The 17941-nt window shown below is 41.2% G+C and overlaps 1 protein-coding gene across 2 annotated transcripts in view; it reads left to right on the top strand.

The window, feature by feature from the left end:
• The window catches only part of NR3C1 (nuclear receptor subfamily 3 group C member 1), a 62067-nt gene that overhangs the window by 23553 nt on the left and 20573 nt on the right, over positions 1–17941 (top strand). For both annotated transcript variants that reach the window (XM_032196999.1, XM_032197000.1), the window contains exon 3: positions 15981–16144. In XM_032196999.1, the coding sequence (XP_032052890.1) occupies positions 15981–16144 (164 nt within the window). The remainder of the gene's footprint in view (positions 1–15980; positions 16145–17941) is intronic.

The raw sequence follows: 17941 nt of genomic DNA, 5'->3' as shown, positions 1-17941 counted from the left end.
AAAAGTCTACAGAATATTGGGTCTCTTCCTTACTTTGGAAAATCAAAACAGCGTACATTTTTAGAGGACTAAGGGTTGGTAATGGGAGCCTTCTTAGTTTCTAGTTACCTCAAATAAATGTGAAGAAAAATGCTTATTTTCTACACAGAAAAGGTGTGGAAGAAGCTCTCCTTTAAACTCGTGTGTGAAAACTTCATTTTGATGTCATAATTCAGGACTGAAATGTAAAGGCTGCTTTTGAAAGAGAAGATTTTACGGAAACTATTTCTTATTATTTTAAATGCTTTCCCATATAAATGTTCCATACTAACACCTCAACACTTCAATGCATATCCAGTCCATTCCCCATCTCCGTGATCAACTTAAGATGCCTTAGCGGTTTCTGTGGCCCTTTAAAGGCCTTGGTTTGTGTAAATGACATTCCCTACAATATTTCTATAATTATGTTATTTAGTTGTTGGCTTAATTAAAAAAAAAAAATCTGAAAAAGTCTGTCTGAAAGGAATGAATTGCATTATTTGAGTTCACAATGCTCTCAGTGACTGTCAGATATGGTAAGGAGTCTGCTGGTGCTGAAGTATGAGAACTTGGGAAAGGAATTTCAGGTACTGAGCTAAATCAGAGCATGGACGTTAGTGTATGTTGGTAAGGCTATAGTTAGTCCTCTGCCAGGCTTTGCAATCTGTAATCTCAGTGGTGCTTTCATTCCCATGAACACTTTACAGTCTCATAATGCATCGAGTTTGGAAAATGGCTGCATGGCCATGCAGGGTTTGTGCACATGTCCATGACTTTGCACGCACGCTGTCTGGTCGGGGGCTGCTAACAGCACACCCCATCCATCTCTGGGTGCACTCTTCCCTCACAGTGGGAAGTGCTGTGGGATTTGTTTTCTCCTTCATCAAACAACTTCAAGTACTTCAAGTTTTACTTTTAAAGCTTATAAATACTACTGATGCCCTGGTTTGTGGCTCAGCATAATCATGAGATGCTGAAAAACACTCGAGTGGACTTGCTTTGCTTTTTTAACTCTTCAGCGCGTATCTTCTTCATCTCAGAGCAGATTTTTCTCGGAAAAGAGAGGTTCCTACAATTGCAAGCTCACAAGCAGCACTAAAGGAAAAATGCCAGATGGTGCAAGACTTGATTAAAATTGCAAGAATAAGCAATACAGGGAAACACTTATCATTTTCTCCTTGAAAAGGCTGGCCTGCTTATCTCCAGTTCTTGGCCTCACTCAGGCCATCTACAAGCAAGATTAAAACTCCAGACATTTAGGTTTGTACAGACTGCATTCGGTATTTCTGGGTGGATTGTTGCAGTAGAATGGTTAAAGCTGTGATTATTCCAGGCTTCTTGAAACATGGGAGCATCCAAAATACAGAAGTGGTTTAAATAACGGAAGCCAGTGTGTTTTTGTTGTCATTGTTTTAGTGGTACCAGTTAAAGACAATTACTGTATTATGGTGCTGTCTTTATTTTTGTTCTGGGACTAGAGAGTCCCCAGCTGTAGAACAAGAAAAGGTGAAAATCATGGAGAATCAATTCTTATTTCTCAAACATTAGAATAGGGTTTAAGAGGAAGGTCTACGCTACAGGTAGGAAAAACTATAATGATAATCCACTGAACATCAGAAATGAGATGATAAAACTTAAACTTTATATATAGATATAGATATACACACACACACACATATATATATACACTTTAAATATTTCCTTCATATCAGTTTGTGTAAAATTTAAATTCAGACCTTAGTTAACCGCATTGAAATTTAGGTGTGCTAACATGTCAAATTTAGCAGCATAAATTATCAGAAGTTCAGTTTTCCACTTCAGACACTGAGGAGAGAAATGGGATCGAATTATTCTTTGGTGTTAAGAATCGAATTATTCCTGTGTTAAGTGTCTCATGGTATCGACTAGGTAGGTGGTCATTGTACCTTTGCTTCTAAAGTTAGTACCTCGTGTAGTCTTCAAGTTTGGTGAAATTAATTTGGATGTAAACTTGACCCTGTTTTTTTATTTTTATTTTATTCCTAGGATACATTCTTACTTTTTTTGTTTGTTTGTTTTCAGTAGCGGTGGTTAATTTGTTGATTTCATCTCACTTACAAATCTGCAGTTGGAAACACTGCAACACCAACACCTCCTCTGTTCTGCAGGATTCAGACACTGCTCTAACTAACATCTGGTTTATCTCTCTCAGCTGGATCCCGCTATTACATTGTCACTAACATATTAGATAGAGGAAACTTCCTTAGGCAAGGTAAAAACCAAAAGCTCTTGCATGCTATGGGATGATCCTACGAAAGGGAAGGCTCCTTTCATCGCAGGGAGGGCAAGTGCAGCAGGGTCCCTGCCCGCTGCCTGGCGGTGTGGTAGTGGTGGGACCATCAGCAGTGCCTCAAACACATGCCTGAGCACAGGCCCTAAGGAGAGCTTCCTGAAACAAAGAGTTAAGTGTGGAATCAACGTTCAGTTTGATCCTCTTAGCAAACTTTCTTGTTTATCAATTTGACCTTTGTTTAATGTTTCTCACATGAAACATGCAAGTAGGGGCTGTGCAGAGTGTTGGACGTGGTTGCTGCTTCAGAGACTGCACTTCAACAGATTTTAGCACAATTGAGCAATAATGTAAGCCTTTGATGGTCCAGATATTTACTGCTCAAGACCAGCTCCGCAGTAATCACATGGCATCAGAGGCCATGGAGAATCAGAACTAACAAAGAGAAATGCTCTGGAGGATTTCAGAGGGGGGAGGAACCGGGCTGGGCCTGCTTTGCCCTGCGGGGTTGGAACCCCGCTTGTGTGTGCGGGTCTGAAGCCGGTGTGCTTCTGCAGCTTTGGTGTCCATCTAAAAATAAGCAGAGGCTTCCTGGATCATAAAGCTGTTTAGGTAATTAATTGCTGTCTGTGCATTTGAGAAAATCGTAGCAAGGGTTAAAAAGCTTTTGTATGAGAGAGAATCATTCGCAGCTTGAGGTTTGCTGAACCATTGGATCAATGGTCCTGGGAGAGGCCGTTGCAGTACAACCTATTGTTACTGCCATGTGGCGGATGCTTATTTAAGGTTAGAATGTAGTGTTCCAGATAAAAGCACTGTTATGTACTTATTTGGGGGGGAAAAAAAATAAAAAATTTTTGAATGTCAGAATCTCTTCTTTATTAACCCCGCAGTCTGTCTGGTTGGGTTCGTTACAGACTTGGCTTACACTACAGCCGTGCTCAGACCGCTGATGTTGAGCGGTGGTAGGAGGTGCTGCAGCTGAAACAATTTAAGTTTTGAACGCTGCCTTCGTGGAAAAAAGTACTTACTGTAATTTTCAGCTACAGACGCAGTTTCTTGAGTTTTAGGTGTTTCCTTTCGGTTTCTTTTACCTGCTAAACTTCAGCTATTAATAAGGAAAGGAATTTGGTCTTTGTAGGGAGTGCTCTTGGTCATAGCACAAGGAGCTTGATGCATTATTTTTTGTTTTTATTTTTTAACTTTACCTCAGGAAAGGGCATCAGTATACACTGTTTGAAGGGCGCTGCCTGCTGCCAGACTGTCCATCAGAGCAGGAAATGTCTATGTGTCCATGGGCTTTTTCTTAGGAGGTGTGCTCAGCTGTCTAAAACTAAACCAGTAAATTCTCTGGAGGAGAAAGCTCCTTCCTGCGTGCACAGCTGTCTGCACTTTATGGATTCTGTACCATGGGACTCTTAGTGCAAGTTTATTTTGCTTCTGTAGTACTCGCTGCTAAAAAAACTGATTCTGAAGCTAGGACTTAAATAAACGGTCCTTGTACCAAAATAGGGTCTTCTCAATCGTGTCTGATTGACGTTGCTGTTGTGTTTTTTTTTTTGTATTATTACTTCCCCCTTCACTTTACATAAATATTTTTAAAAGAGGATTGATTGACTGTTCATCTGACAGGTTTAAAAAAAAATGCTTGAAGGAACTGGCAGGCAAACCTGCCTTTTGTGCTCCCCAGCCTGTGTCTTTGGCTCTGCCGGATTTTGGTCTGGGAAATACGTAGTACATGAAGTAAATCTTGAACAATGACCACGCTTCGTTACAGTCAGTTAAATTCTTCTCTTTGAGATGCCGTGACCAATTCTGCCAAATCAGGGTGACTAAATTGTTAGTGGAAGTTAGCGATGACGATGGATAGATGTGCTGTAAACACTTGGTTTGTAGTTGTCATTAGAACCTTTATAAGAGTGCATGAAATTGTAACGACCTCTGAAATTCAGGAAAGGGGGGGAAAAAAAGGCTTCCCACCAGGAAGGTTTTAAATAATTTTCCAAAAGAATGTTGGCATTCCCACCATTTCAAACTTGGAATAATAAATTATCGAAAGAGCTGTGCTTAAGACAGAGAAGAGAGACTGAGGCGGTAGATCCGTACAGCCCCTAGGATTACCTTACTAGTCACCTTAGGGATGGCTGTGTGAGCGAGGTAAACAGCCTGCTAATGAAATTCACAGATGGAGCTTAAATTGGGAGGAGTTGCCAGTGCTGCTCAGGAAGAGAAAATACACAAAGAGGCATAGATGAACAATGTGGCCAGGAAACCATGTGAGGTTAAACAGGGAAGGAATAGTTTCCTTCATCTGAAGGGGAGGGGTAGAGGAAGAGGACTTAGGAATGTGGATAAAATAATATGAATGTGGATAAAATAAAATGAGAAATCCAGGAGAGAGACAGAAGGCAAGACCTAAAAGTACTGGCAAAAACATAAAAATACAAAATCCAGGATGAGAAATGCTTTTGAAGTCGAGGAGTGTGCAACAGGAGAGACACGGTGAGGTAGCTTGGTAGTCCAAGTGTGAGACAGATGCCAAGTGGGATTAACAGCAGGTAATAACCTACGGAGTATGCATCCTATAGCAGAAATTATATCTATAATTGCTTAACAGTGTTGACAAAAGTAATTATAGCACTATTCCGACACTCCAATAAAAAGTTGGCCTGAAAGTGCCATGAAAGTGGCATACAACAGCTATGCACATCTTACCGGTCTATGGTGGTACTTGTTGCTTGTCCTCCTGAAAACGTTAACAAAAGTTGAGATGGCCGATTCTGCTTCAGCAAGCAAATTTAGCACATACCTTCCTTCCTGTTCCTGTGAGGGGAAGAGTGCTTTTGTATGTGTTCTCTGCATCAAAGGTGTCCCAGGCCAGCTGAAATGAAATAAAATTATCCTATTGAAGGCATTAAAAAGCGTATAAGGCTTTGGAAAATACCTTTTGGACACGTTTGATTGCTTTTAAGCTCTCACGTGGACTTACAGGTCTGGAGATGAAGAGTAAAATGCATCAAAACCGAAGCCTTAAATATGAAAGAAAACTCCTTGGCAGTGTTTGTGGAGTGGGAGGGCTCGGCCTTTCCCTCGGGGAGCTCAGCAGCATGACAGCGCCGCGTTTTGCCCTTCAGCAACTTTCTGATTTTTAAGTCACAACAATTTTTCAGTTTGTTCCTTACCTTTCCTACCTGAATTACTGTTCTCTCTCTAATGTGGTACAAAAGGATCTTTACCCTTTCAAGTGAAGTTACTGCTTGTGACTTTGTGTAACGGGGCCCACACACCTGGGCCAGCACCAGACACAATTCTTACTGCTCTGCTGGCACTGAGCTTCAGTTCTGGCCTTCAGCAGTGTGAAGGACATCTCAGTCATCCTCAGCTGTAAGATCTGAAAGTCGTCAGAAGTATTTTTGTCATGCAGCAGAGCACCCAAGTTTTTAATGCTTGTTTTTTCATGCTCTTGGAAGTTACAAGAGCTGATAGCCTCATACCCTGATTATTGTAGCAGAGGCAGTCTGTTCATGCTGCATTGCATTTCTTAATAACAAGAGACTGAGGTTCTTCCTGTTTCTTTAGCTGCAGACCAATTTTTTGAAAACTATTAAAGCGTTGAATTTGTATATAAAATTATTTTCTTCACAGGGGATCAAAACCTACTGAAAACATACCTGCTATCTGAGATTGGGGTAAAATGGAGTAGAAGAATACTGAAAATAAGGGAGGAATCAGCATTCACTAAAAATTTCTATTGTTTCATGCAATGCTTCTTATATAAGGCATTCATTTCTGATTACATCCATATGAAACCCATTTATGTTTTTTAAATGGAAACCAATATTATTGTTACGTCTGTTAAAAATACAGTACTTATTTTACTCACTGATCTTTATTTTATTGGAGAGAAAAAAAGTTTGCTTCTCTTTCCCGTTTTTATGTTAGTAGGGGCAGTTTTGGTAATCGAACAGTTTTGGTAATTCTAAGGTTCACATTGGGCATTACAGGTATTTTGTAATATAACGAATTTTGTTTTTTTTTTAATTGTGAGATGAATGTTTGGTGTGTTTATTTTTAGGCTGTCTTTTCTAAACATAGAGCATTTAAGGAGAGCATTTTTCTTTCTCAAGAATCTTGTTTAAGCTCGGCTTTTTTCCTTTTTTTTGTTTGTTTGTTTCACTGGGGTTTTTTTGAGCTTCTGGACTCCTGTTCAAAGTTTAAAGAACAATAACTAGTCAAATGTAAAATAATGTCAGTTGAACAACCTATGACTCAACAGTCAACCAAGTCATCCTGGATCCACATCAAATGGACTGAGGCCAAAACCTAAAATTGGCACGCAGCCCTGTCCCTCTTCTTCATATATTTTCACTGAAGCAGAGCCCAGAATGTAACACATTGGTTAATGCTCCATAATAAGCTGGTCTGCATGCAAATGTATTATTTTTGTTGACAAAAGAGTCTGAAAGTCTATGCCAAGCGTAAAGACACATTGTGCAATGGTTCATACAGACTGGCAAGGAAATGTAGTCTATGCCCTGAAAAATGTACTGTCCTGATGTTCTTTTGGTATCAGCTCTACTTTTAAATTGCTTTCTTTAATTTCTGTAGAAAGAATTAATGAAGAAAAATTCCTTTCTGCTTCACTTGCCTTATTTCCGTTTTTCCTTTCTTAGAAAAGTTCAGGTTTTGTTTCTAATTCATTTGTGTTTGTTGTTTGTTCTTTCAGCAAAGCAGAAAATAATTATGCAGTGCTGTTAAACGCACAAACTGTGGTGAATAACAGTGTGTATACACACTCAAAGTTGGTGTCAGGATTACTATTAAAGGGCTGTACTGGCACCAAAAGTCTTGTTTTTTTCCTAAAATAGCACAAATGAACCTTCTAATGACCAGTCCAAATTTATTTATAACTTTATGAATCAATTGATACTATGGAAGTATTATCTTGCAGCTTTTAAAATATCTGGTCCGTGACTCTTGAAGCTCAGTTCAGCCTTTTGCTGCGTTTCATACAGTGCCATTAATATTTTTCCATGTACGTTACAGTCAGCTTTCCAGATGTCTTGCCTTTTTTCCTAGCAACATCATTTTGGCAGCTTGTGACTACAGCCCTGTGACTGACAGAAGTGCTCACATTAAGAAAACTTGAGCAATATATGCATAGCTCATATGAGGTCATTAGTGGAACAAGCCCTGCTCAATATTTTCAGTTCGATTCCTCCGGAGTAAATTACTTTTTAGAGATACGTTGAGTGAAATACGTTTTCAGATATATTGTGACTATGTAGGATAAGCTAAAACGTGACAGAGTCAAGCTCGTTGGTCTGGTCTAAAACCAAAATATCTCTGTGCAAGAATCCTGTCTTGTTGAATTCTGTGTACCGGCAATGAAATTAGTATGTTAAAGGACGTCTGTTCAGATAATACTTCTTTGGCAGGTACACTGACTTTTGGTTTGTTTGCAAGGTTTGGTGTTTTAATATTGAAAACTGAACTGCTTCCAAGGAAGTGTCACAGAGGTAAAACATCTCTCTGTGGCTGTGGAGCTCAGAACCAGAGCTTGCTGCATTCAGAGATCAAGTGGACTAGAAACAATTCCATATTGTGTTTAAAATCAGAATGCATTTTTATAAAGCAAATTCCAAGTAGATTTTCGAGCTTTCTTCTACTTGCTGCATATTAGTCCTGCGGTCTTTCCAAGCACAGTCCCCTTCTGCAGAGCCACCTGCTTGCACCTTAGTTTCTAAACATAGTGTGCGTGTGTGTGTATAAAGTTGGATGTTTCTGCAAGACAGAATCCCTGAAAACAAAGTTTTCAGAGGATCTACAACCATCTATAAAACTATACAAAGATGTAACGCGTATTTTGTTATCCAGCTAAGCATAAAGACTTAGGATGGTGTGTTAGGATTTGATTCCATATTCTTATGTAAAGGTTTTATTTAAATCTAAAGGTACTGGGAAGGCAGGACGTCTTGGCTGCTTTAGTAGTGCACAGTAATAAATGTGAAAGTTTTGAACGTGTAATTTAATTATCATATTCTGGCCATAAATACTTTAAGGCTACAGTACATTTGAAATCCCGTGAGCTCTAGCTAAGGTTGCAGCTGCAACATCAATTACCATTTATCCATTCCAAGAAAGCTTTGCCTGTGCCCTTGAAACCTTTACGTTCTGGAGAGTATCCAAAAAAAAAAAAAATCACGTCACTCACTTGCGTTAGTGTTTCTTTCTCACTCCTGTGTGAGCTCTAAAATGGTAGCAGACGCCATTTCGGAGCGAGGGGAGGCGATGGCTTTGGGGCAAGTGGCGGCACCCCGTGAGCACCCGGCTGCTGAGGGGCAGCACCCAGCCACCTGCGTGGGGATCGGCGTCCCCAGACCAGGGGAAATATCGTGGGGTCGTTACGGAGATTAAACAGCCCGATGCCCATCGGGAGCCTGTGCTATCTGACTGTGCTTGTTTTATTTCCCTTGTGCTGTATCGGGAATCTGCACAGAAGATCTTCTGTTCATATGCAGTTGGCATTTGCCTCTGCTATTAGGGTTGCTCTTTATTTAAGTGCACTTTATAGGAAACGGAGCAGGGATGCTCAGTGATGGTCACTGCTGCCTCGGAAATGCTGGGAAACAGGCTCCCCAAGAAGCCTCCTCCTAATAGTGCACTTCTGTCATTGAAGCTCTGCTATATACATATAAATTAATATATCTAGTGCCTGATTTTGTCAGCTAGAGCGTGGTGGTGGGCTGTCTGTGTCACTTCTCCAGCAGCTGTCCCCTGCTGTGGTGCCAGCCGTGGGCATTGCCTGTGCCCGAGAGCTGCCAGGAGAGCTCCTGGGCCGTGAGACGTGCTTGAGACAGCACGGGAGAAGGTAGCGTTACTGTGTCGGCAGACTGTGTGTGTGCTGGTTTTTCTAATCAAACAAATGCTATTTCTTCATGTATTTACTGCAAACAGAGTTCAGGTTTGCAAGTCAGGCTCTCTGCAAGACCTCTGGACTGTGCAGAGATCGAAACGCCGGGTGGTTCATGTAGCCCTGCAGGAGGGGATCCGGGCTGAGTTATGAGTAAAGCCACACCTGCTACTTTGAAAAAAATCTTTCATAGTGGAAAATGTAAAGTCTTTCCTCGGTGGGACCCGAGTCCACTTTGTTGGTTGGAACTCAGTCTTGATAGTTGGTTAATGTCCTTGTTAAGATGTATGAGAGTTGTTGGAAACATGAGCAAAACTGTTTACAGTGTTTGAGACAACTTTATACAGAGCAGTGAATCACGCAGTCTGTATCAGCTGTGGTACAGGGAACAGCAAAATGTATGTGGTTCTGTGAACATAGAGGCTGACTGTAAGACTTTGCTGCTTTAGGTAAATCTCATATCTTAATTTCTTTGTGAATTATAGTCCCAGTACCCCATTATGAGTTGGCTATAAAACATATGTAGATGTAGCATGGAGGAGGCATGGTGATATCACTGACGTGGTTAGAAAATAATGCAGCGAGCTGCAGCATTCGGTCCTGAGGCAGCTTGTACACGGCCTTCTCTTGATCAGCCTTCGCCTTGGTACAGTCTTGGCAGTGGGTTGTGTCGCAGGCAGGTACACAAAAGCAGACCGTAAGTTCAAAATCTGTTTTCCTGGTTTATCAACTCGTGATACGGTTTTTATCTGAGTGAGTGATAAAGGAAATTGTGTTAATCATCTTGGCTTTCAAAGGGGCTATAAAACAGTAATACTGGATGCTTTTATTCACAGACTTTGGGTAAATACTGTAATCTGTAGTGGGTTTTAATTTATTATGGCATCGTTGGCAACGTGCACTACTTCTACCAGAGCAGATCAGTTGCTTTTTTTTTAAATACACGATGGGAAGGAAAGCTTACGAATATGTAGGTTCCGCATGAATGTTATGGGAGAGTGGTCTGTGTGTGTACACAGCAAGGCGGTCATGGGAATGTGTGGATCAGCACACCGTGATGCCTTTGACTTGGAGGTAAAATGAATTTAATATCCACGGACAGCATTTGAGCTTTGTGCACACTCAGCGGTTGCCAGATGAAGCAAAGGACGTATATCTAGGTAGAGACTGCAGACAGCCTGGAAGGAAATCACTGGTTTTTATGATTTCATACCAATTTTCAGTCTCTAAACTTAAACGAGTAAGTTAGGTGAGACAGAAGAGACCATTGTGACCTGTGGTGCTCTGGAGGGCTGTGGTGGGGAGGCTGTCCCTGCTTCGCCACAGAGACCTGGGCTGGGCAGGGCAGTCTCCTGAGCCCGACCGTTTTGTGGAGGCTCTCCAGCCGATGGTGCGAGGGATGGCAATAGCATGGGCGGTGTGGACGGGACCCCTGCCTTCTTCCTTTGATCGTGCAAGCTCTGTACAATCTAGTACTACGCCCTGGGAGTTAGGAAATGAAAATCAGCAGCAACGTGATATTTTTGTAAGTAAAGTATTTATTATTTTTTAAAAGGGTAAAAAAAAAAAATATATATATATATATATATGTTTTTGAAATTATTTTCAGTTGGCAAATGCACTTTTAATAATGTGGACTGGTAGTGTCAATAGAGTTGTTTAACAGTTCTTTTCTGCCTGCTCTGAAAACTATTTTCCTGCTTAAGAGGGCATCAAAAATAATTAGCAATTCTCTAGTTAATAAAGAAATAAGTAAGCAATTCAAAAAATGTAATCAGTTGGTGTATGCAGCCGAATGTTTACATTGTTCTCATTGCTGGAAGATAAGAAAGAGGCCCAGATGGCAGTGACATTGAAAATTGTTTCCTTACTGTTATTTGGTGGTGCTACTTACATGGATAAGCAACTTGCTATTAAGCATATGCTATTTAAATAAGAAGTTGACTTTTTCTGGAGAACCAGGGCTCAGAGCACCCATTGCTTTGTGGTCTGGATTTATTGTGTAGCAAATGCAACTCGTGTGTGGAGTATTAGATGAGGAGAAAGAACAAAACAGTCTTACTTACACTGCTTTAAACTTAAATACCTCAGTCATTCAGCTGCTTTCTTCCATTCTTGACATATTTCTTCCATTTTTTTCCTAATGGCTGACAATTGGACATGAATAAAATGTTCACAGAGGTTTTAGAGGCTGTAGTTGCAGGTGTTCTGGTTGTGTAATTTCTAATAGCACCAGGCAGGAGCTTGGCTGTCTGTGTGTCTCAAAAACACTCCTGTTATCTGTTTCCTCTCAACTTCTCTTCAGGGTAGGGTTGTTGGGGGGGCGTTGTTTGTTTTTTTTGGTGGTGTTTTTTTTTTTTTTTTTGAAGGTGAAAACTGCTGAGCTGACAGCTGCTGCTTTGCCTAGCAGCCCCGCAGCTTTCCTGAGATGTTCCTTCTCCTGTTGTGTACCTTACGGCTGCTTCCCTCAAATATATTGGGTCTTTAAGCTGTTAACAGAGCGCTTCTCTCATTGCACGTAACGTGCCATTTGCAATAACTTCGTGGCATCTTTAAAAAAGAACGTGCCCTTTACAGCTGCCCACCGCCGTCCGTGCTGCCCTGTCCCGGAGGTGAGGGTACGTGCCCAGACTCGGCCATGTCCGGAGGGGCTGAAAAGGCTGCCAGGAGGCATCTCGTGACGAGGCTCTGCCTCCTGCTGCAGTGCCCGTGTTTGTGGCACTGGTGCTGGTGCTGCCGCCGTGCCCTGCGCCTCTGCCGCCAACACACAGCCACAGGTTTGGGGCAGAACATGGCGAAGGGGATGGTCTGAAGCTTTCTTTCACTGGTAGAGGGTCGTAAACTGTTGATTTTACGTGATTCACCATTTTAGTTGTTGGAAGTATTCCTTTCTTCACCATCTCACTGGAGATTTCTTTTGTTTAACCATGTACAGTAACAGGAAGGTGGCATGTTTTTAAAATGGGATTACAGAGTTTTAGCATGTTTAATATGTATAGGAGTGTATATTCTATGTGGTACCTGGGAGATTTTACATGTATATTCACAGCAAAGACAGAAGAAAGCAGAAATGGGGAAAAAAGCAAATGTTTTCACCACTAATGACCAAGTGCACTGAAGGAAGGTTTCTTCAGAAGACCGGTAGCTTTCCGTCACGTCTTTCTGCTCAAACTTTTCCCGTTCATTACGGGCTGTCAGTTCCATGACCGCCCCTATCTGGTGTCCCGGCTCTGATAACCGTGCCAGGAGGTTGTTGTTGTTTGCATTCCTGCCCTCCTCCGTGCTGCTCCTGCCAGCGCTGCGCCCACCTGGCCGCAGGGAGCCCCAGCACGGTGAGATCAGTGCCCAGCGGTGGAAGGGGAGCTGCTGGAACTAAAACCTCACGCTGCCGTTAACTTCACCACACCCGTCTTCAATAAAGTTTGAACCTTGAGCCGGGTTTGAAAGTCTGTGGTGAATGATTAACAGAGAAATGGCCTTAGTTAAACAAGGTGATTGCTGCAGGGCTAGTTTATGTAGCTGTGACTTCTGCTCCTCGCGTCTTCTCGTTTTCCCTCCGTGTGTCCCCTTGATGGGAGACGATCAACAAATGTACCTATAAATACAAACAAATAAAACTAGCTTAGGTACAAGTAACTTCTGAAAGTACACGAGAGTGGAGCTCAGTACCCTTAACCAACTAACAACTTGCCTCCCAAAATAACATTTAATTAAAGTTTTTATGAATTTTGGAACCATTAAAATCTGGAAAGTTTTTCCTCTCTCATTTGGGCTGTTTTTTTTTTTTATATGTTTATTTAAGAATGGTAGTTCATTAGGCTTTTGCTGAGTTTTAAAACATATCTGCAAATAACAAAAAGACAACTTACTGTTACCTTGTATTGGGATGGAATTTCTCCCGTGTCTTGGGCAGAGAGACACAACCACTTCGGAAGTAGTTATTTGTCTTTTACTACTTCATCCTATAACTCTGTATGTAAAAGATTGATATTAAACCTCAAACCAGTTTGTTTTAGGTACAGGGCTATTTTGGTTAGTAAATGTTCACTTCGGCTGGCGATCTGATCTGTAAAGCTCTCGCACTAGTCCTTAGGGCCGCCATCCACCCTGTTCGCTGTGCTTCAGGCAAGCAAAGTTCTGTTTTGCACAACCAAGGGACAGTCGTGTCTGGCAGACTTCCACACCATTAGTAAATACTGCCCTTATCTGATAGTGCCAACTTGAAAAGATATGCCAGGAGCCCAGATTAGATTGCTGGCTACTGCTTTATTAATCAATGTGTAATAATTTATTTTTAGTTTTGTTGTATCATCTGTTTCCTTTATCACATTACATTTTCTGTGATACTTGTACAAAAAATGAGCCCTATTAAACATTAAAGGGGGTTGAAAAAAATCAGAATGTTTGACACTAATGTAGTTTCTGTAACAGCTGATTAATGTTCTCTTGAAAATGCTTTTGTCATAAGTTCACAAGGTATGAAGAATTTATTTTTTTGTGTCTAAATTAGTTGTCTTTAAAAACTACACATGGAAAGATGCTCGGGCTGTCCATTAGGAAGGCAGGGAACACGTCAACTGCCTGTTACGAGAAACTTTGCTTTGTATTAATCCAATACCAGCACACACGCAGCTTAGTAAGAAGATGGAGAAATAGATTTGAGTCCTCAGCTTCCTACCCGTGAGTTTTCTTTTCCTGCAGACCTGTGACCAGTAGCTTCTGTCCAGTTTCCTCCTCTGAGGAGCGGGGCCTTGCGAACGGCTGCTTCCATCGTAACGTTACTCGTTCCTAGAGTGCCTCTGTGCTGAGGGAAGCAGGCGTGCTGAGTAAAAATTAGGATGGGTGTGTAATTAAATGTGTGTGTTTGTAAGGACATCAAACAAACGTAACTGGGATGAATTACATTCTGCCAGTACTTGAATGTTGAAGCTTAATTGTGCAACCTAAATATTTTATTATAGTTTTCTATTCTTTAAGAAAAGCCAAATTAATTAGATAACATAGAAAAGCCATCATATGGGTCATAAAGAGGATTATAATCTATTGATGAGTGTCACTTGAGTTGACAGACTACTTAATGATGGTGATGACAGTTGCCAGCATCCTTGTAGAGTAATGTAGCAGAGGAAGTGTTGCTGCAATTCACAAATTTCTGAAAGCAAAGGACTCGTGACAGATCTGAGTTCTTCTCCCAGTTCTGGGAAGAGCTGTTACTTCCTGGGAGGGCGTTTTTCTTCCCTTTTCCTCAAGGTTGGCTAGTTCTACTTCATTCCCACTGCCAACCTTCCTTACTGAAGCCTTCACTCCACCCTCGTTGCAGCCTTAATCCTCTTGTTTAGCCCGATTTCTGTCCATCAGCCTCTGTACTGGTTACTCCAGCATGTCCTGGCTGCTGCTGTGTTCCCAACCAGCTTCTGCTTTTGCTCTCCCCCTCTGCTCTGGCTTAGACTCGGGCCACCTGCCCCCTGTATGCCTCGGACCCTTTGGTTTGGTTGGGTTTTGGTGGGTTCGCTTTCTTTCCTTAAGCAATTTTCCCTTTTCTCTGCCATCTGGTTCTGTTTCCACCAGAGCACGAACTCTGTAGATGTGCTTGTTCTGGTTTGGCTTTTCACCCCTCTGCGTTTGGGTGGTTGCATTCCTGCTGCTTGCTCCTGCCCGGTGCGCGTGCTGCAGGCAGTGAGGCACTGCGAGGCTGCTGGGGACATCAAAGTGTTGGAGTGCTTTAATTTGGGCTGGAATTTACATTTTTTTGTGAATGTCTGAGAGCTGTATCTTTTCTTTAAATGTGTGACCAGATCTATTCAGGTTTCCTTGGGGAGAGGAAAAGGCATTTCCTATTTACAAGCCAGCTCACACTGAAATTTTAAGTCCACACTAGGGAACGTGCTTCTGAGTAAAGGCACCAACAGCATAAAACAAATGTGGCCAGAACCCTATTGGAGAAAATTCTAAAATCACTTTAAGCATACAATATAGAAATTTCAGTTAAATGTGTTACAGTTTTGTGAAAACAAACTCAACAAAATGGGCCTTAACACCTTATGGGTTGTACGATGTTGTGGCAGCCCGAAACAAGAAAGGTGTCGGGCCTTGTCTGTATTGCTGGCTCATGCTGGATAAGATTAGCCTCTGAACCTTGGCAGGACCATGGTCGGTTCAGCCCCCACGATCAGAAGCAGTGTGAAGGTGATTATGATGGGCTGTTTATTGTTGTAACGATGATCTTTTATTAAAGAACTACCCCTTCATTTGGAGATGGCCTGTGTGCTTATATAGGAAAACCAGATCCTGAAATTAAGAATATATATTATTTTCCTAATATGCTGGGGTGAAAGGATCATTTATTACTATAAATATATATAAATATGACTTAATTTGCACAGTTTCTTGTATAGAGTGTCCTGGTAGAAAACTAGTGGAAAGGAAGCTCTTGTAGGACTTAAAGCAGACTATGGGGAGTGTAACCATAATGAAAACAGTATGGAATAGGAGTGTACTTTGAGTCAATTTTATAGACTGGGATCACTGCGCAGGAAACTTGGCTTTGGAGATGGGCAAGGGAAGTAATCTTGACGTAGTCAAACAGGCAGTAAAAAAAATCCTTACAGCTTTACTTACGCATTACAAAAATCAGTGGTTAACTGTTTCCAAGGCTAGTGAAGTTTGTCTGGAGAGCTGTATTTGAAGATAAGGGCAATCCATTTCTTGCTGTTATGAATATTTTATTTGCCAGTATTGCACAGATCTTCAGTATAAGCATTTTGACACCTTTTTTTCTAGCCCTGGAATAAGATCAGATGTAAGCTCTTCTCCATCCACAACCTCAGCAACTACGGGACCACCTCCCAAGCTTTGTCTTGTGTGCTCCGATGAGGCCTCTGGGTGTCATTACGGTGTGCTTACTTGTGGCAGCTGCAAAGTGTTCTTCAAAAGAGCTGTGGAAGGTAAGACGTGTTTTGATTATATGATCTATGATAAGTGATGTTATTAATTTCCTGTTTAAAAATATAAAATCCAATTACGTATTAGAGTGGCCAAAACCAGGCTAGATAATCTTTCTGGAATCCTTGTTGTTGTTAGACTCCTGCTGGAAAACCCCATCCATTATATCACTGTCCTTTTCGTAGTAACATTGATAATAGTGTGATTATCTGAAGCATAGATACTATTTACATCTGTAAAATGCTCCCATTCACTCCCAGTGTAAAAGGACGTATTGTTATCTTAGCTTTTAGTTTGTTTCCTTTCTTTCACTGTTGTTTTTGTTTATTTGTCCTATTTATGCACAGATACATGTCTGTGCATTAAATTCATAAAGTTTTTGATTTTGAGTTTCATATTAGCCGTTTTGTGTATAATGCTGTATGTGAGATTTGATCTCTCCTATGCAAGGTTATGGTAGGAAAAACTGTAGAACTATCACCGATACCGATTGTTACTTACATGTCATGTGTGATATATACAGAGGTAACTAACAGACATTTGTGTGGGTTCGGATTTCTCTGTAACCACAGGAAGAAAATAGAGGTGATGAAAAACTACATGTTGAATCTGTAGGGGTATAGCAGAATAAATCATCTCTGATGGTTGGACTGTGTACGCAGACATTAGGTAACGAACTAGGTTGTACCTCAGTGCCGGACTCTTCACTTCAGTGTGAGAGAGAGAAGGCAAAATTGCAGACTGTATTCTCAGTCTCGCAGAAAAGATGGCAATTCCTGTATGGTGAAGTTATGTAACTCTCAGTTGCAGCCTCTTACAGGGTTTCCTGTCTCGTGCCTTTTTCATGCAGTCATTAGCTGGTTATTTTGCAGTGACTCAGACTACCATTTTTTGCTAACATTTTTGCATGTTTGATTTCACTTGAGCAGAGTGCGGGTTGTGTTTGACAAAGATGTATTGGCACTCGGTCCTGCAGAAGAAGTATTTCTCTGAGTTCCCAACTCATCCAAAGCAATAGGGAACTTAATGATGCAATAGGAAACTGCAGGGAAATGCAGAGCCTCTCTGAAGGGTCAGAGAAGTCAAGTTTGTGTGGCAGTTTTGCTACTCATCATGGGAAAGGATGTCGGTTCTGTGGCAAGCTGGAGCTGTTTCCCAAGTGTAATGAGACCATACCAGCGAGTACAAAGCACGGAGCTGTCTTTGAAATTCAGAGCTGCTTTGGCTGTCCTTGACTCTCAGCTAGTTCTGTCTGGAGCTGTGCTCCCATCTGCAGCCAGGCTCCAAATCTGTAACTTGGATTAAAATAAGGTCACTGGATATCCCCCAGAAGAAGTATTATGTGGCAGCTGAATATGTGTCAGAGTGACAGTCTTGCCGTCCTGAAGCTTAAACAGGTTATGGCAGTACTGATACATGAAGAAATCAGTTCGGTAATTTATTTGATCAGTGACGTGACCTTGTCACATCTTGTCTCAGCTGTATTACTAGTAAATAGCTAAAGCAGGGTTGCAGTTGTAAAACTGCAATTCCTCAAGGTTTACCTTCGCTTTCGTTTTTTATTTTTTCCAAAGATTTTCCCAACCTTAATACACAAGATTAGATATGGACGTTTTCAGGAACTCTTTTAGTATATATATGTATGAGTTTTAATATTCGCTTTAAGGAGCAAATGCACATATATATTTTTAAAAGGTATTTTTCTTATAAAGAATTTATGTAGAAATAATTTGTTTCAGCAATATCCTTTTCATTAATGTCTGCCAGGCATCTGTTAGTGTACAGATAAGCAAACTCTG

Source organism: Aythya fuligula, chromosome 14 (assembly GCF_009819795.1).
Source record: "Aythya fuligula isolate bAytFul2 chromosome 14, bAytFul2.pri, whole genome shotgun sequence".
Classification (NCBI taxonomy): Eukaryota; Metazoa; Chordata; class Aves; order Anseriformes; family Anatidae; genus Aythya; species Aythya fuligula.
This window is presented reverse-complemented; position numbering and strand designations above follow the sequence as displayed.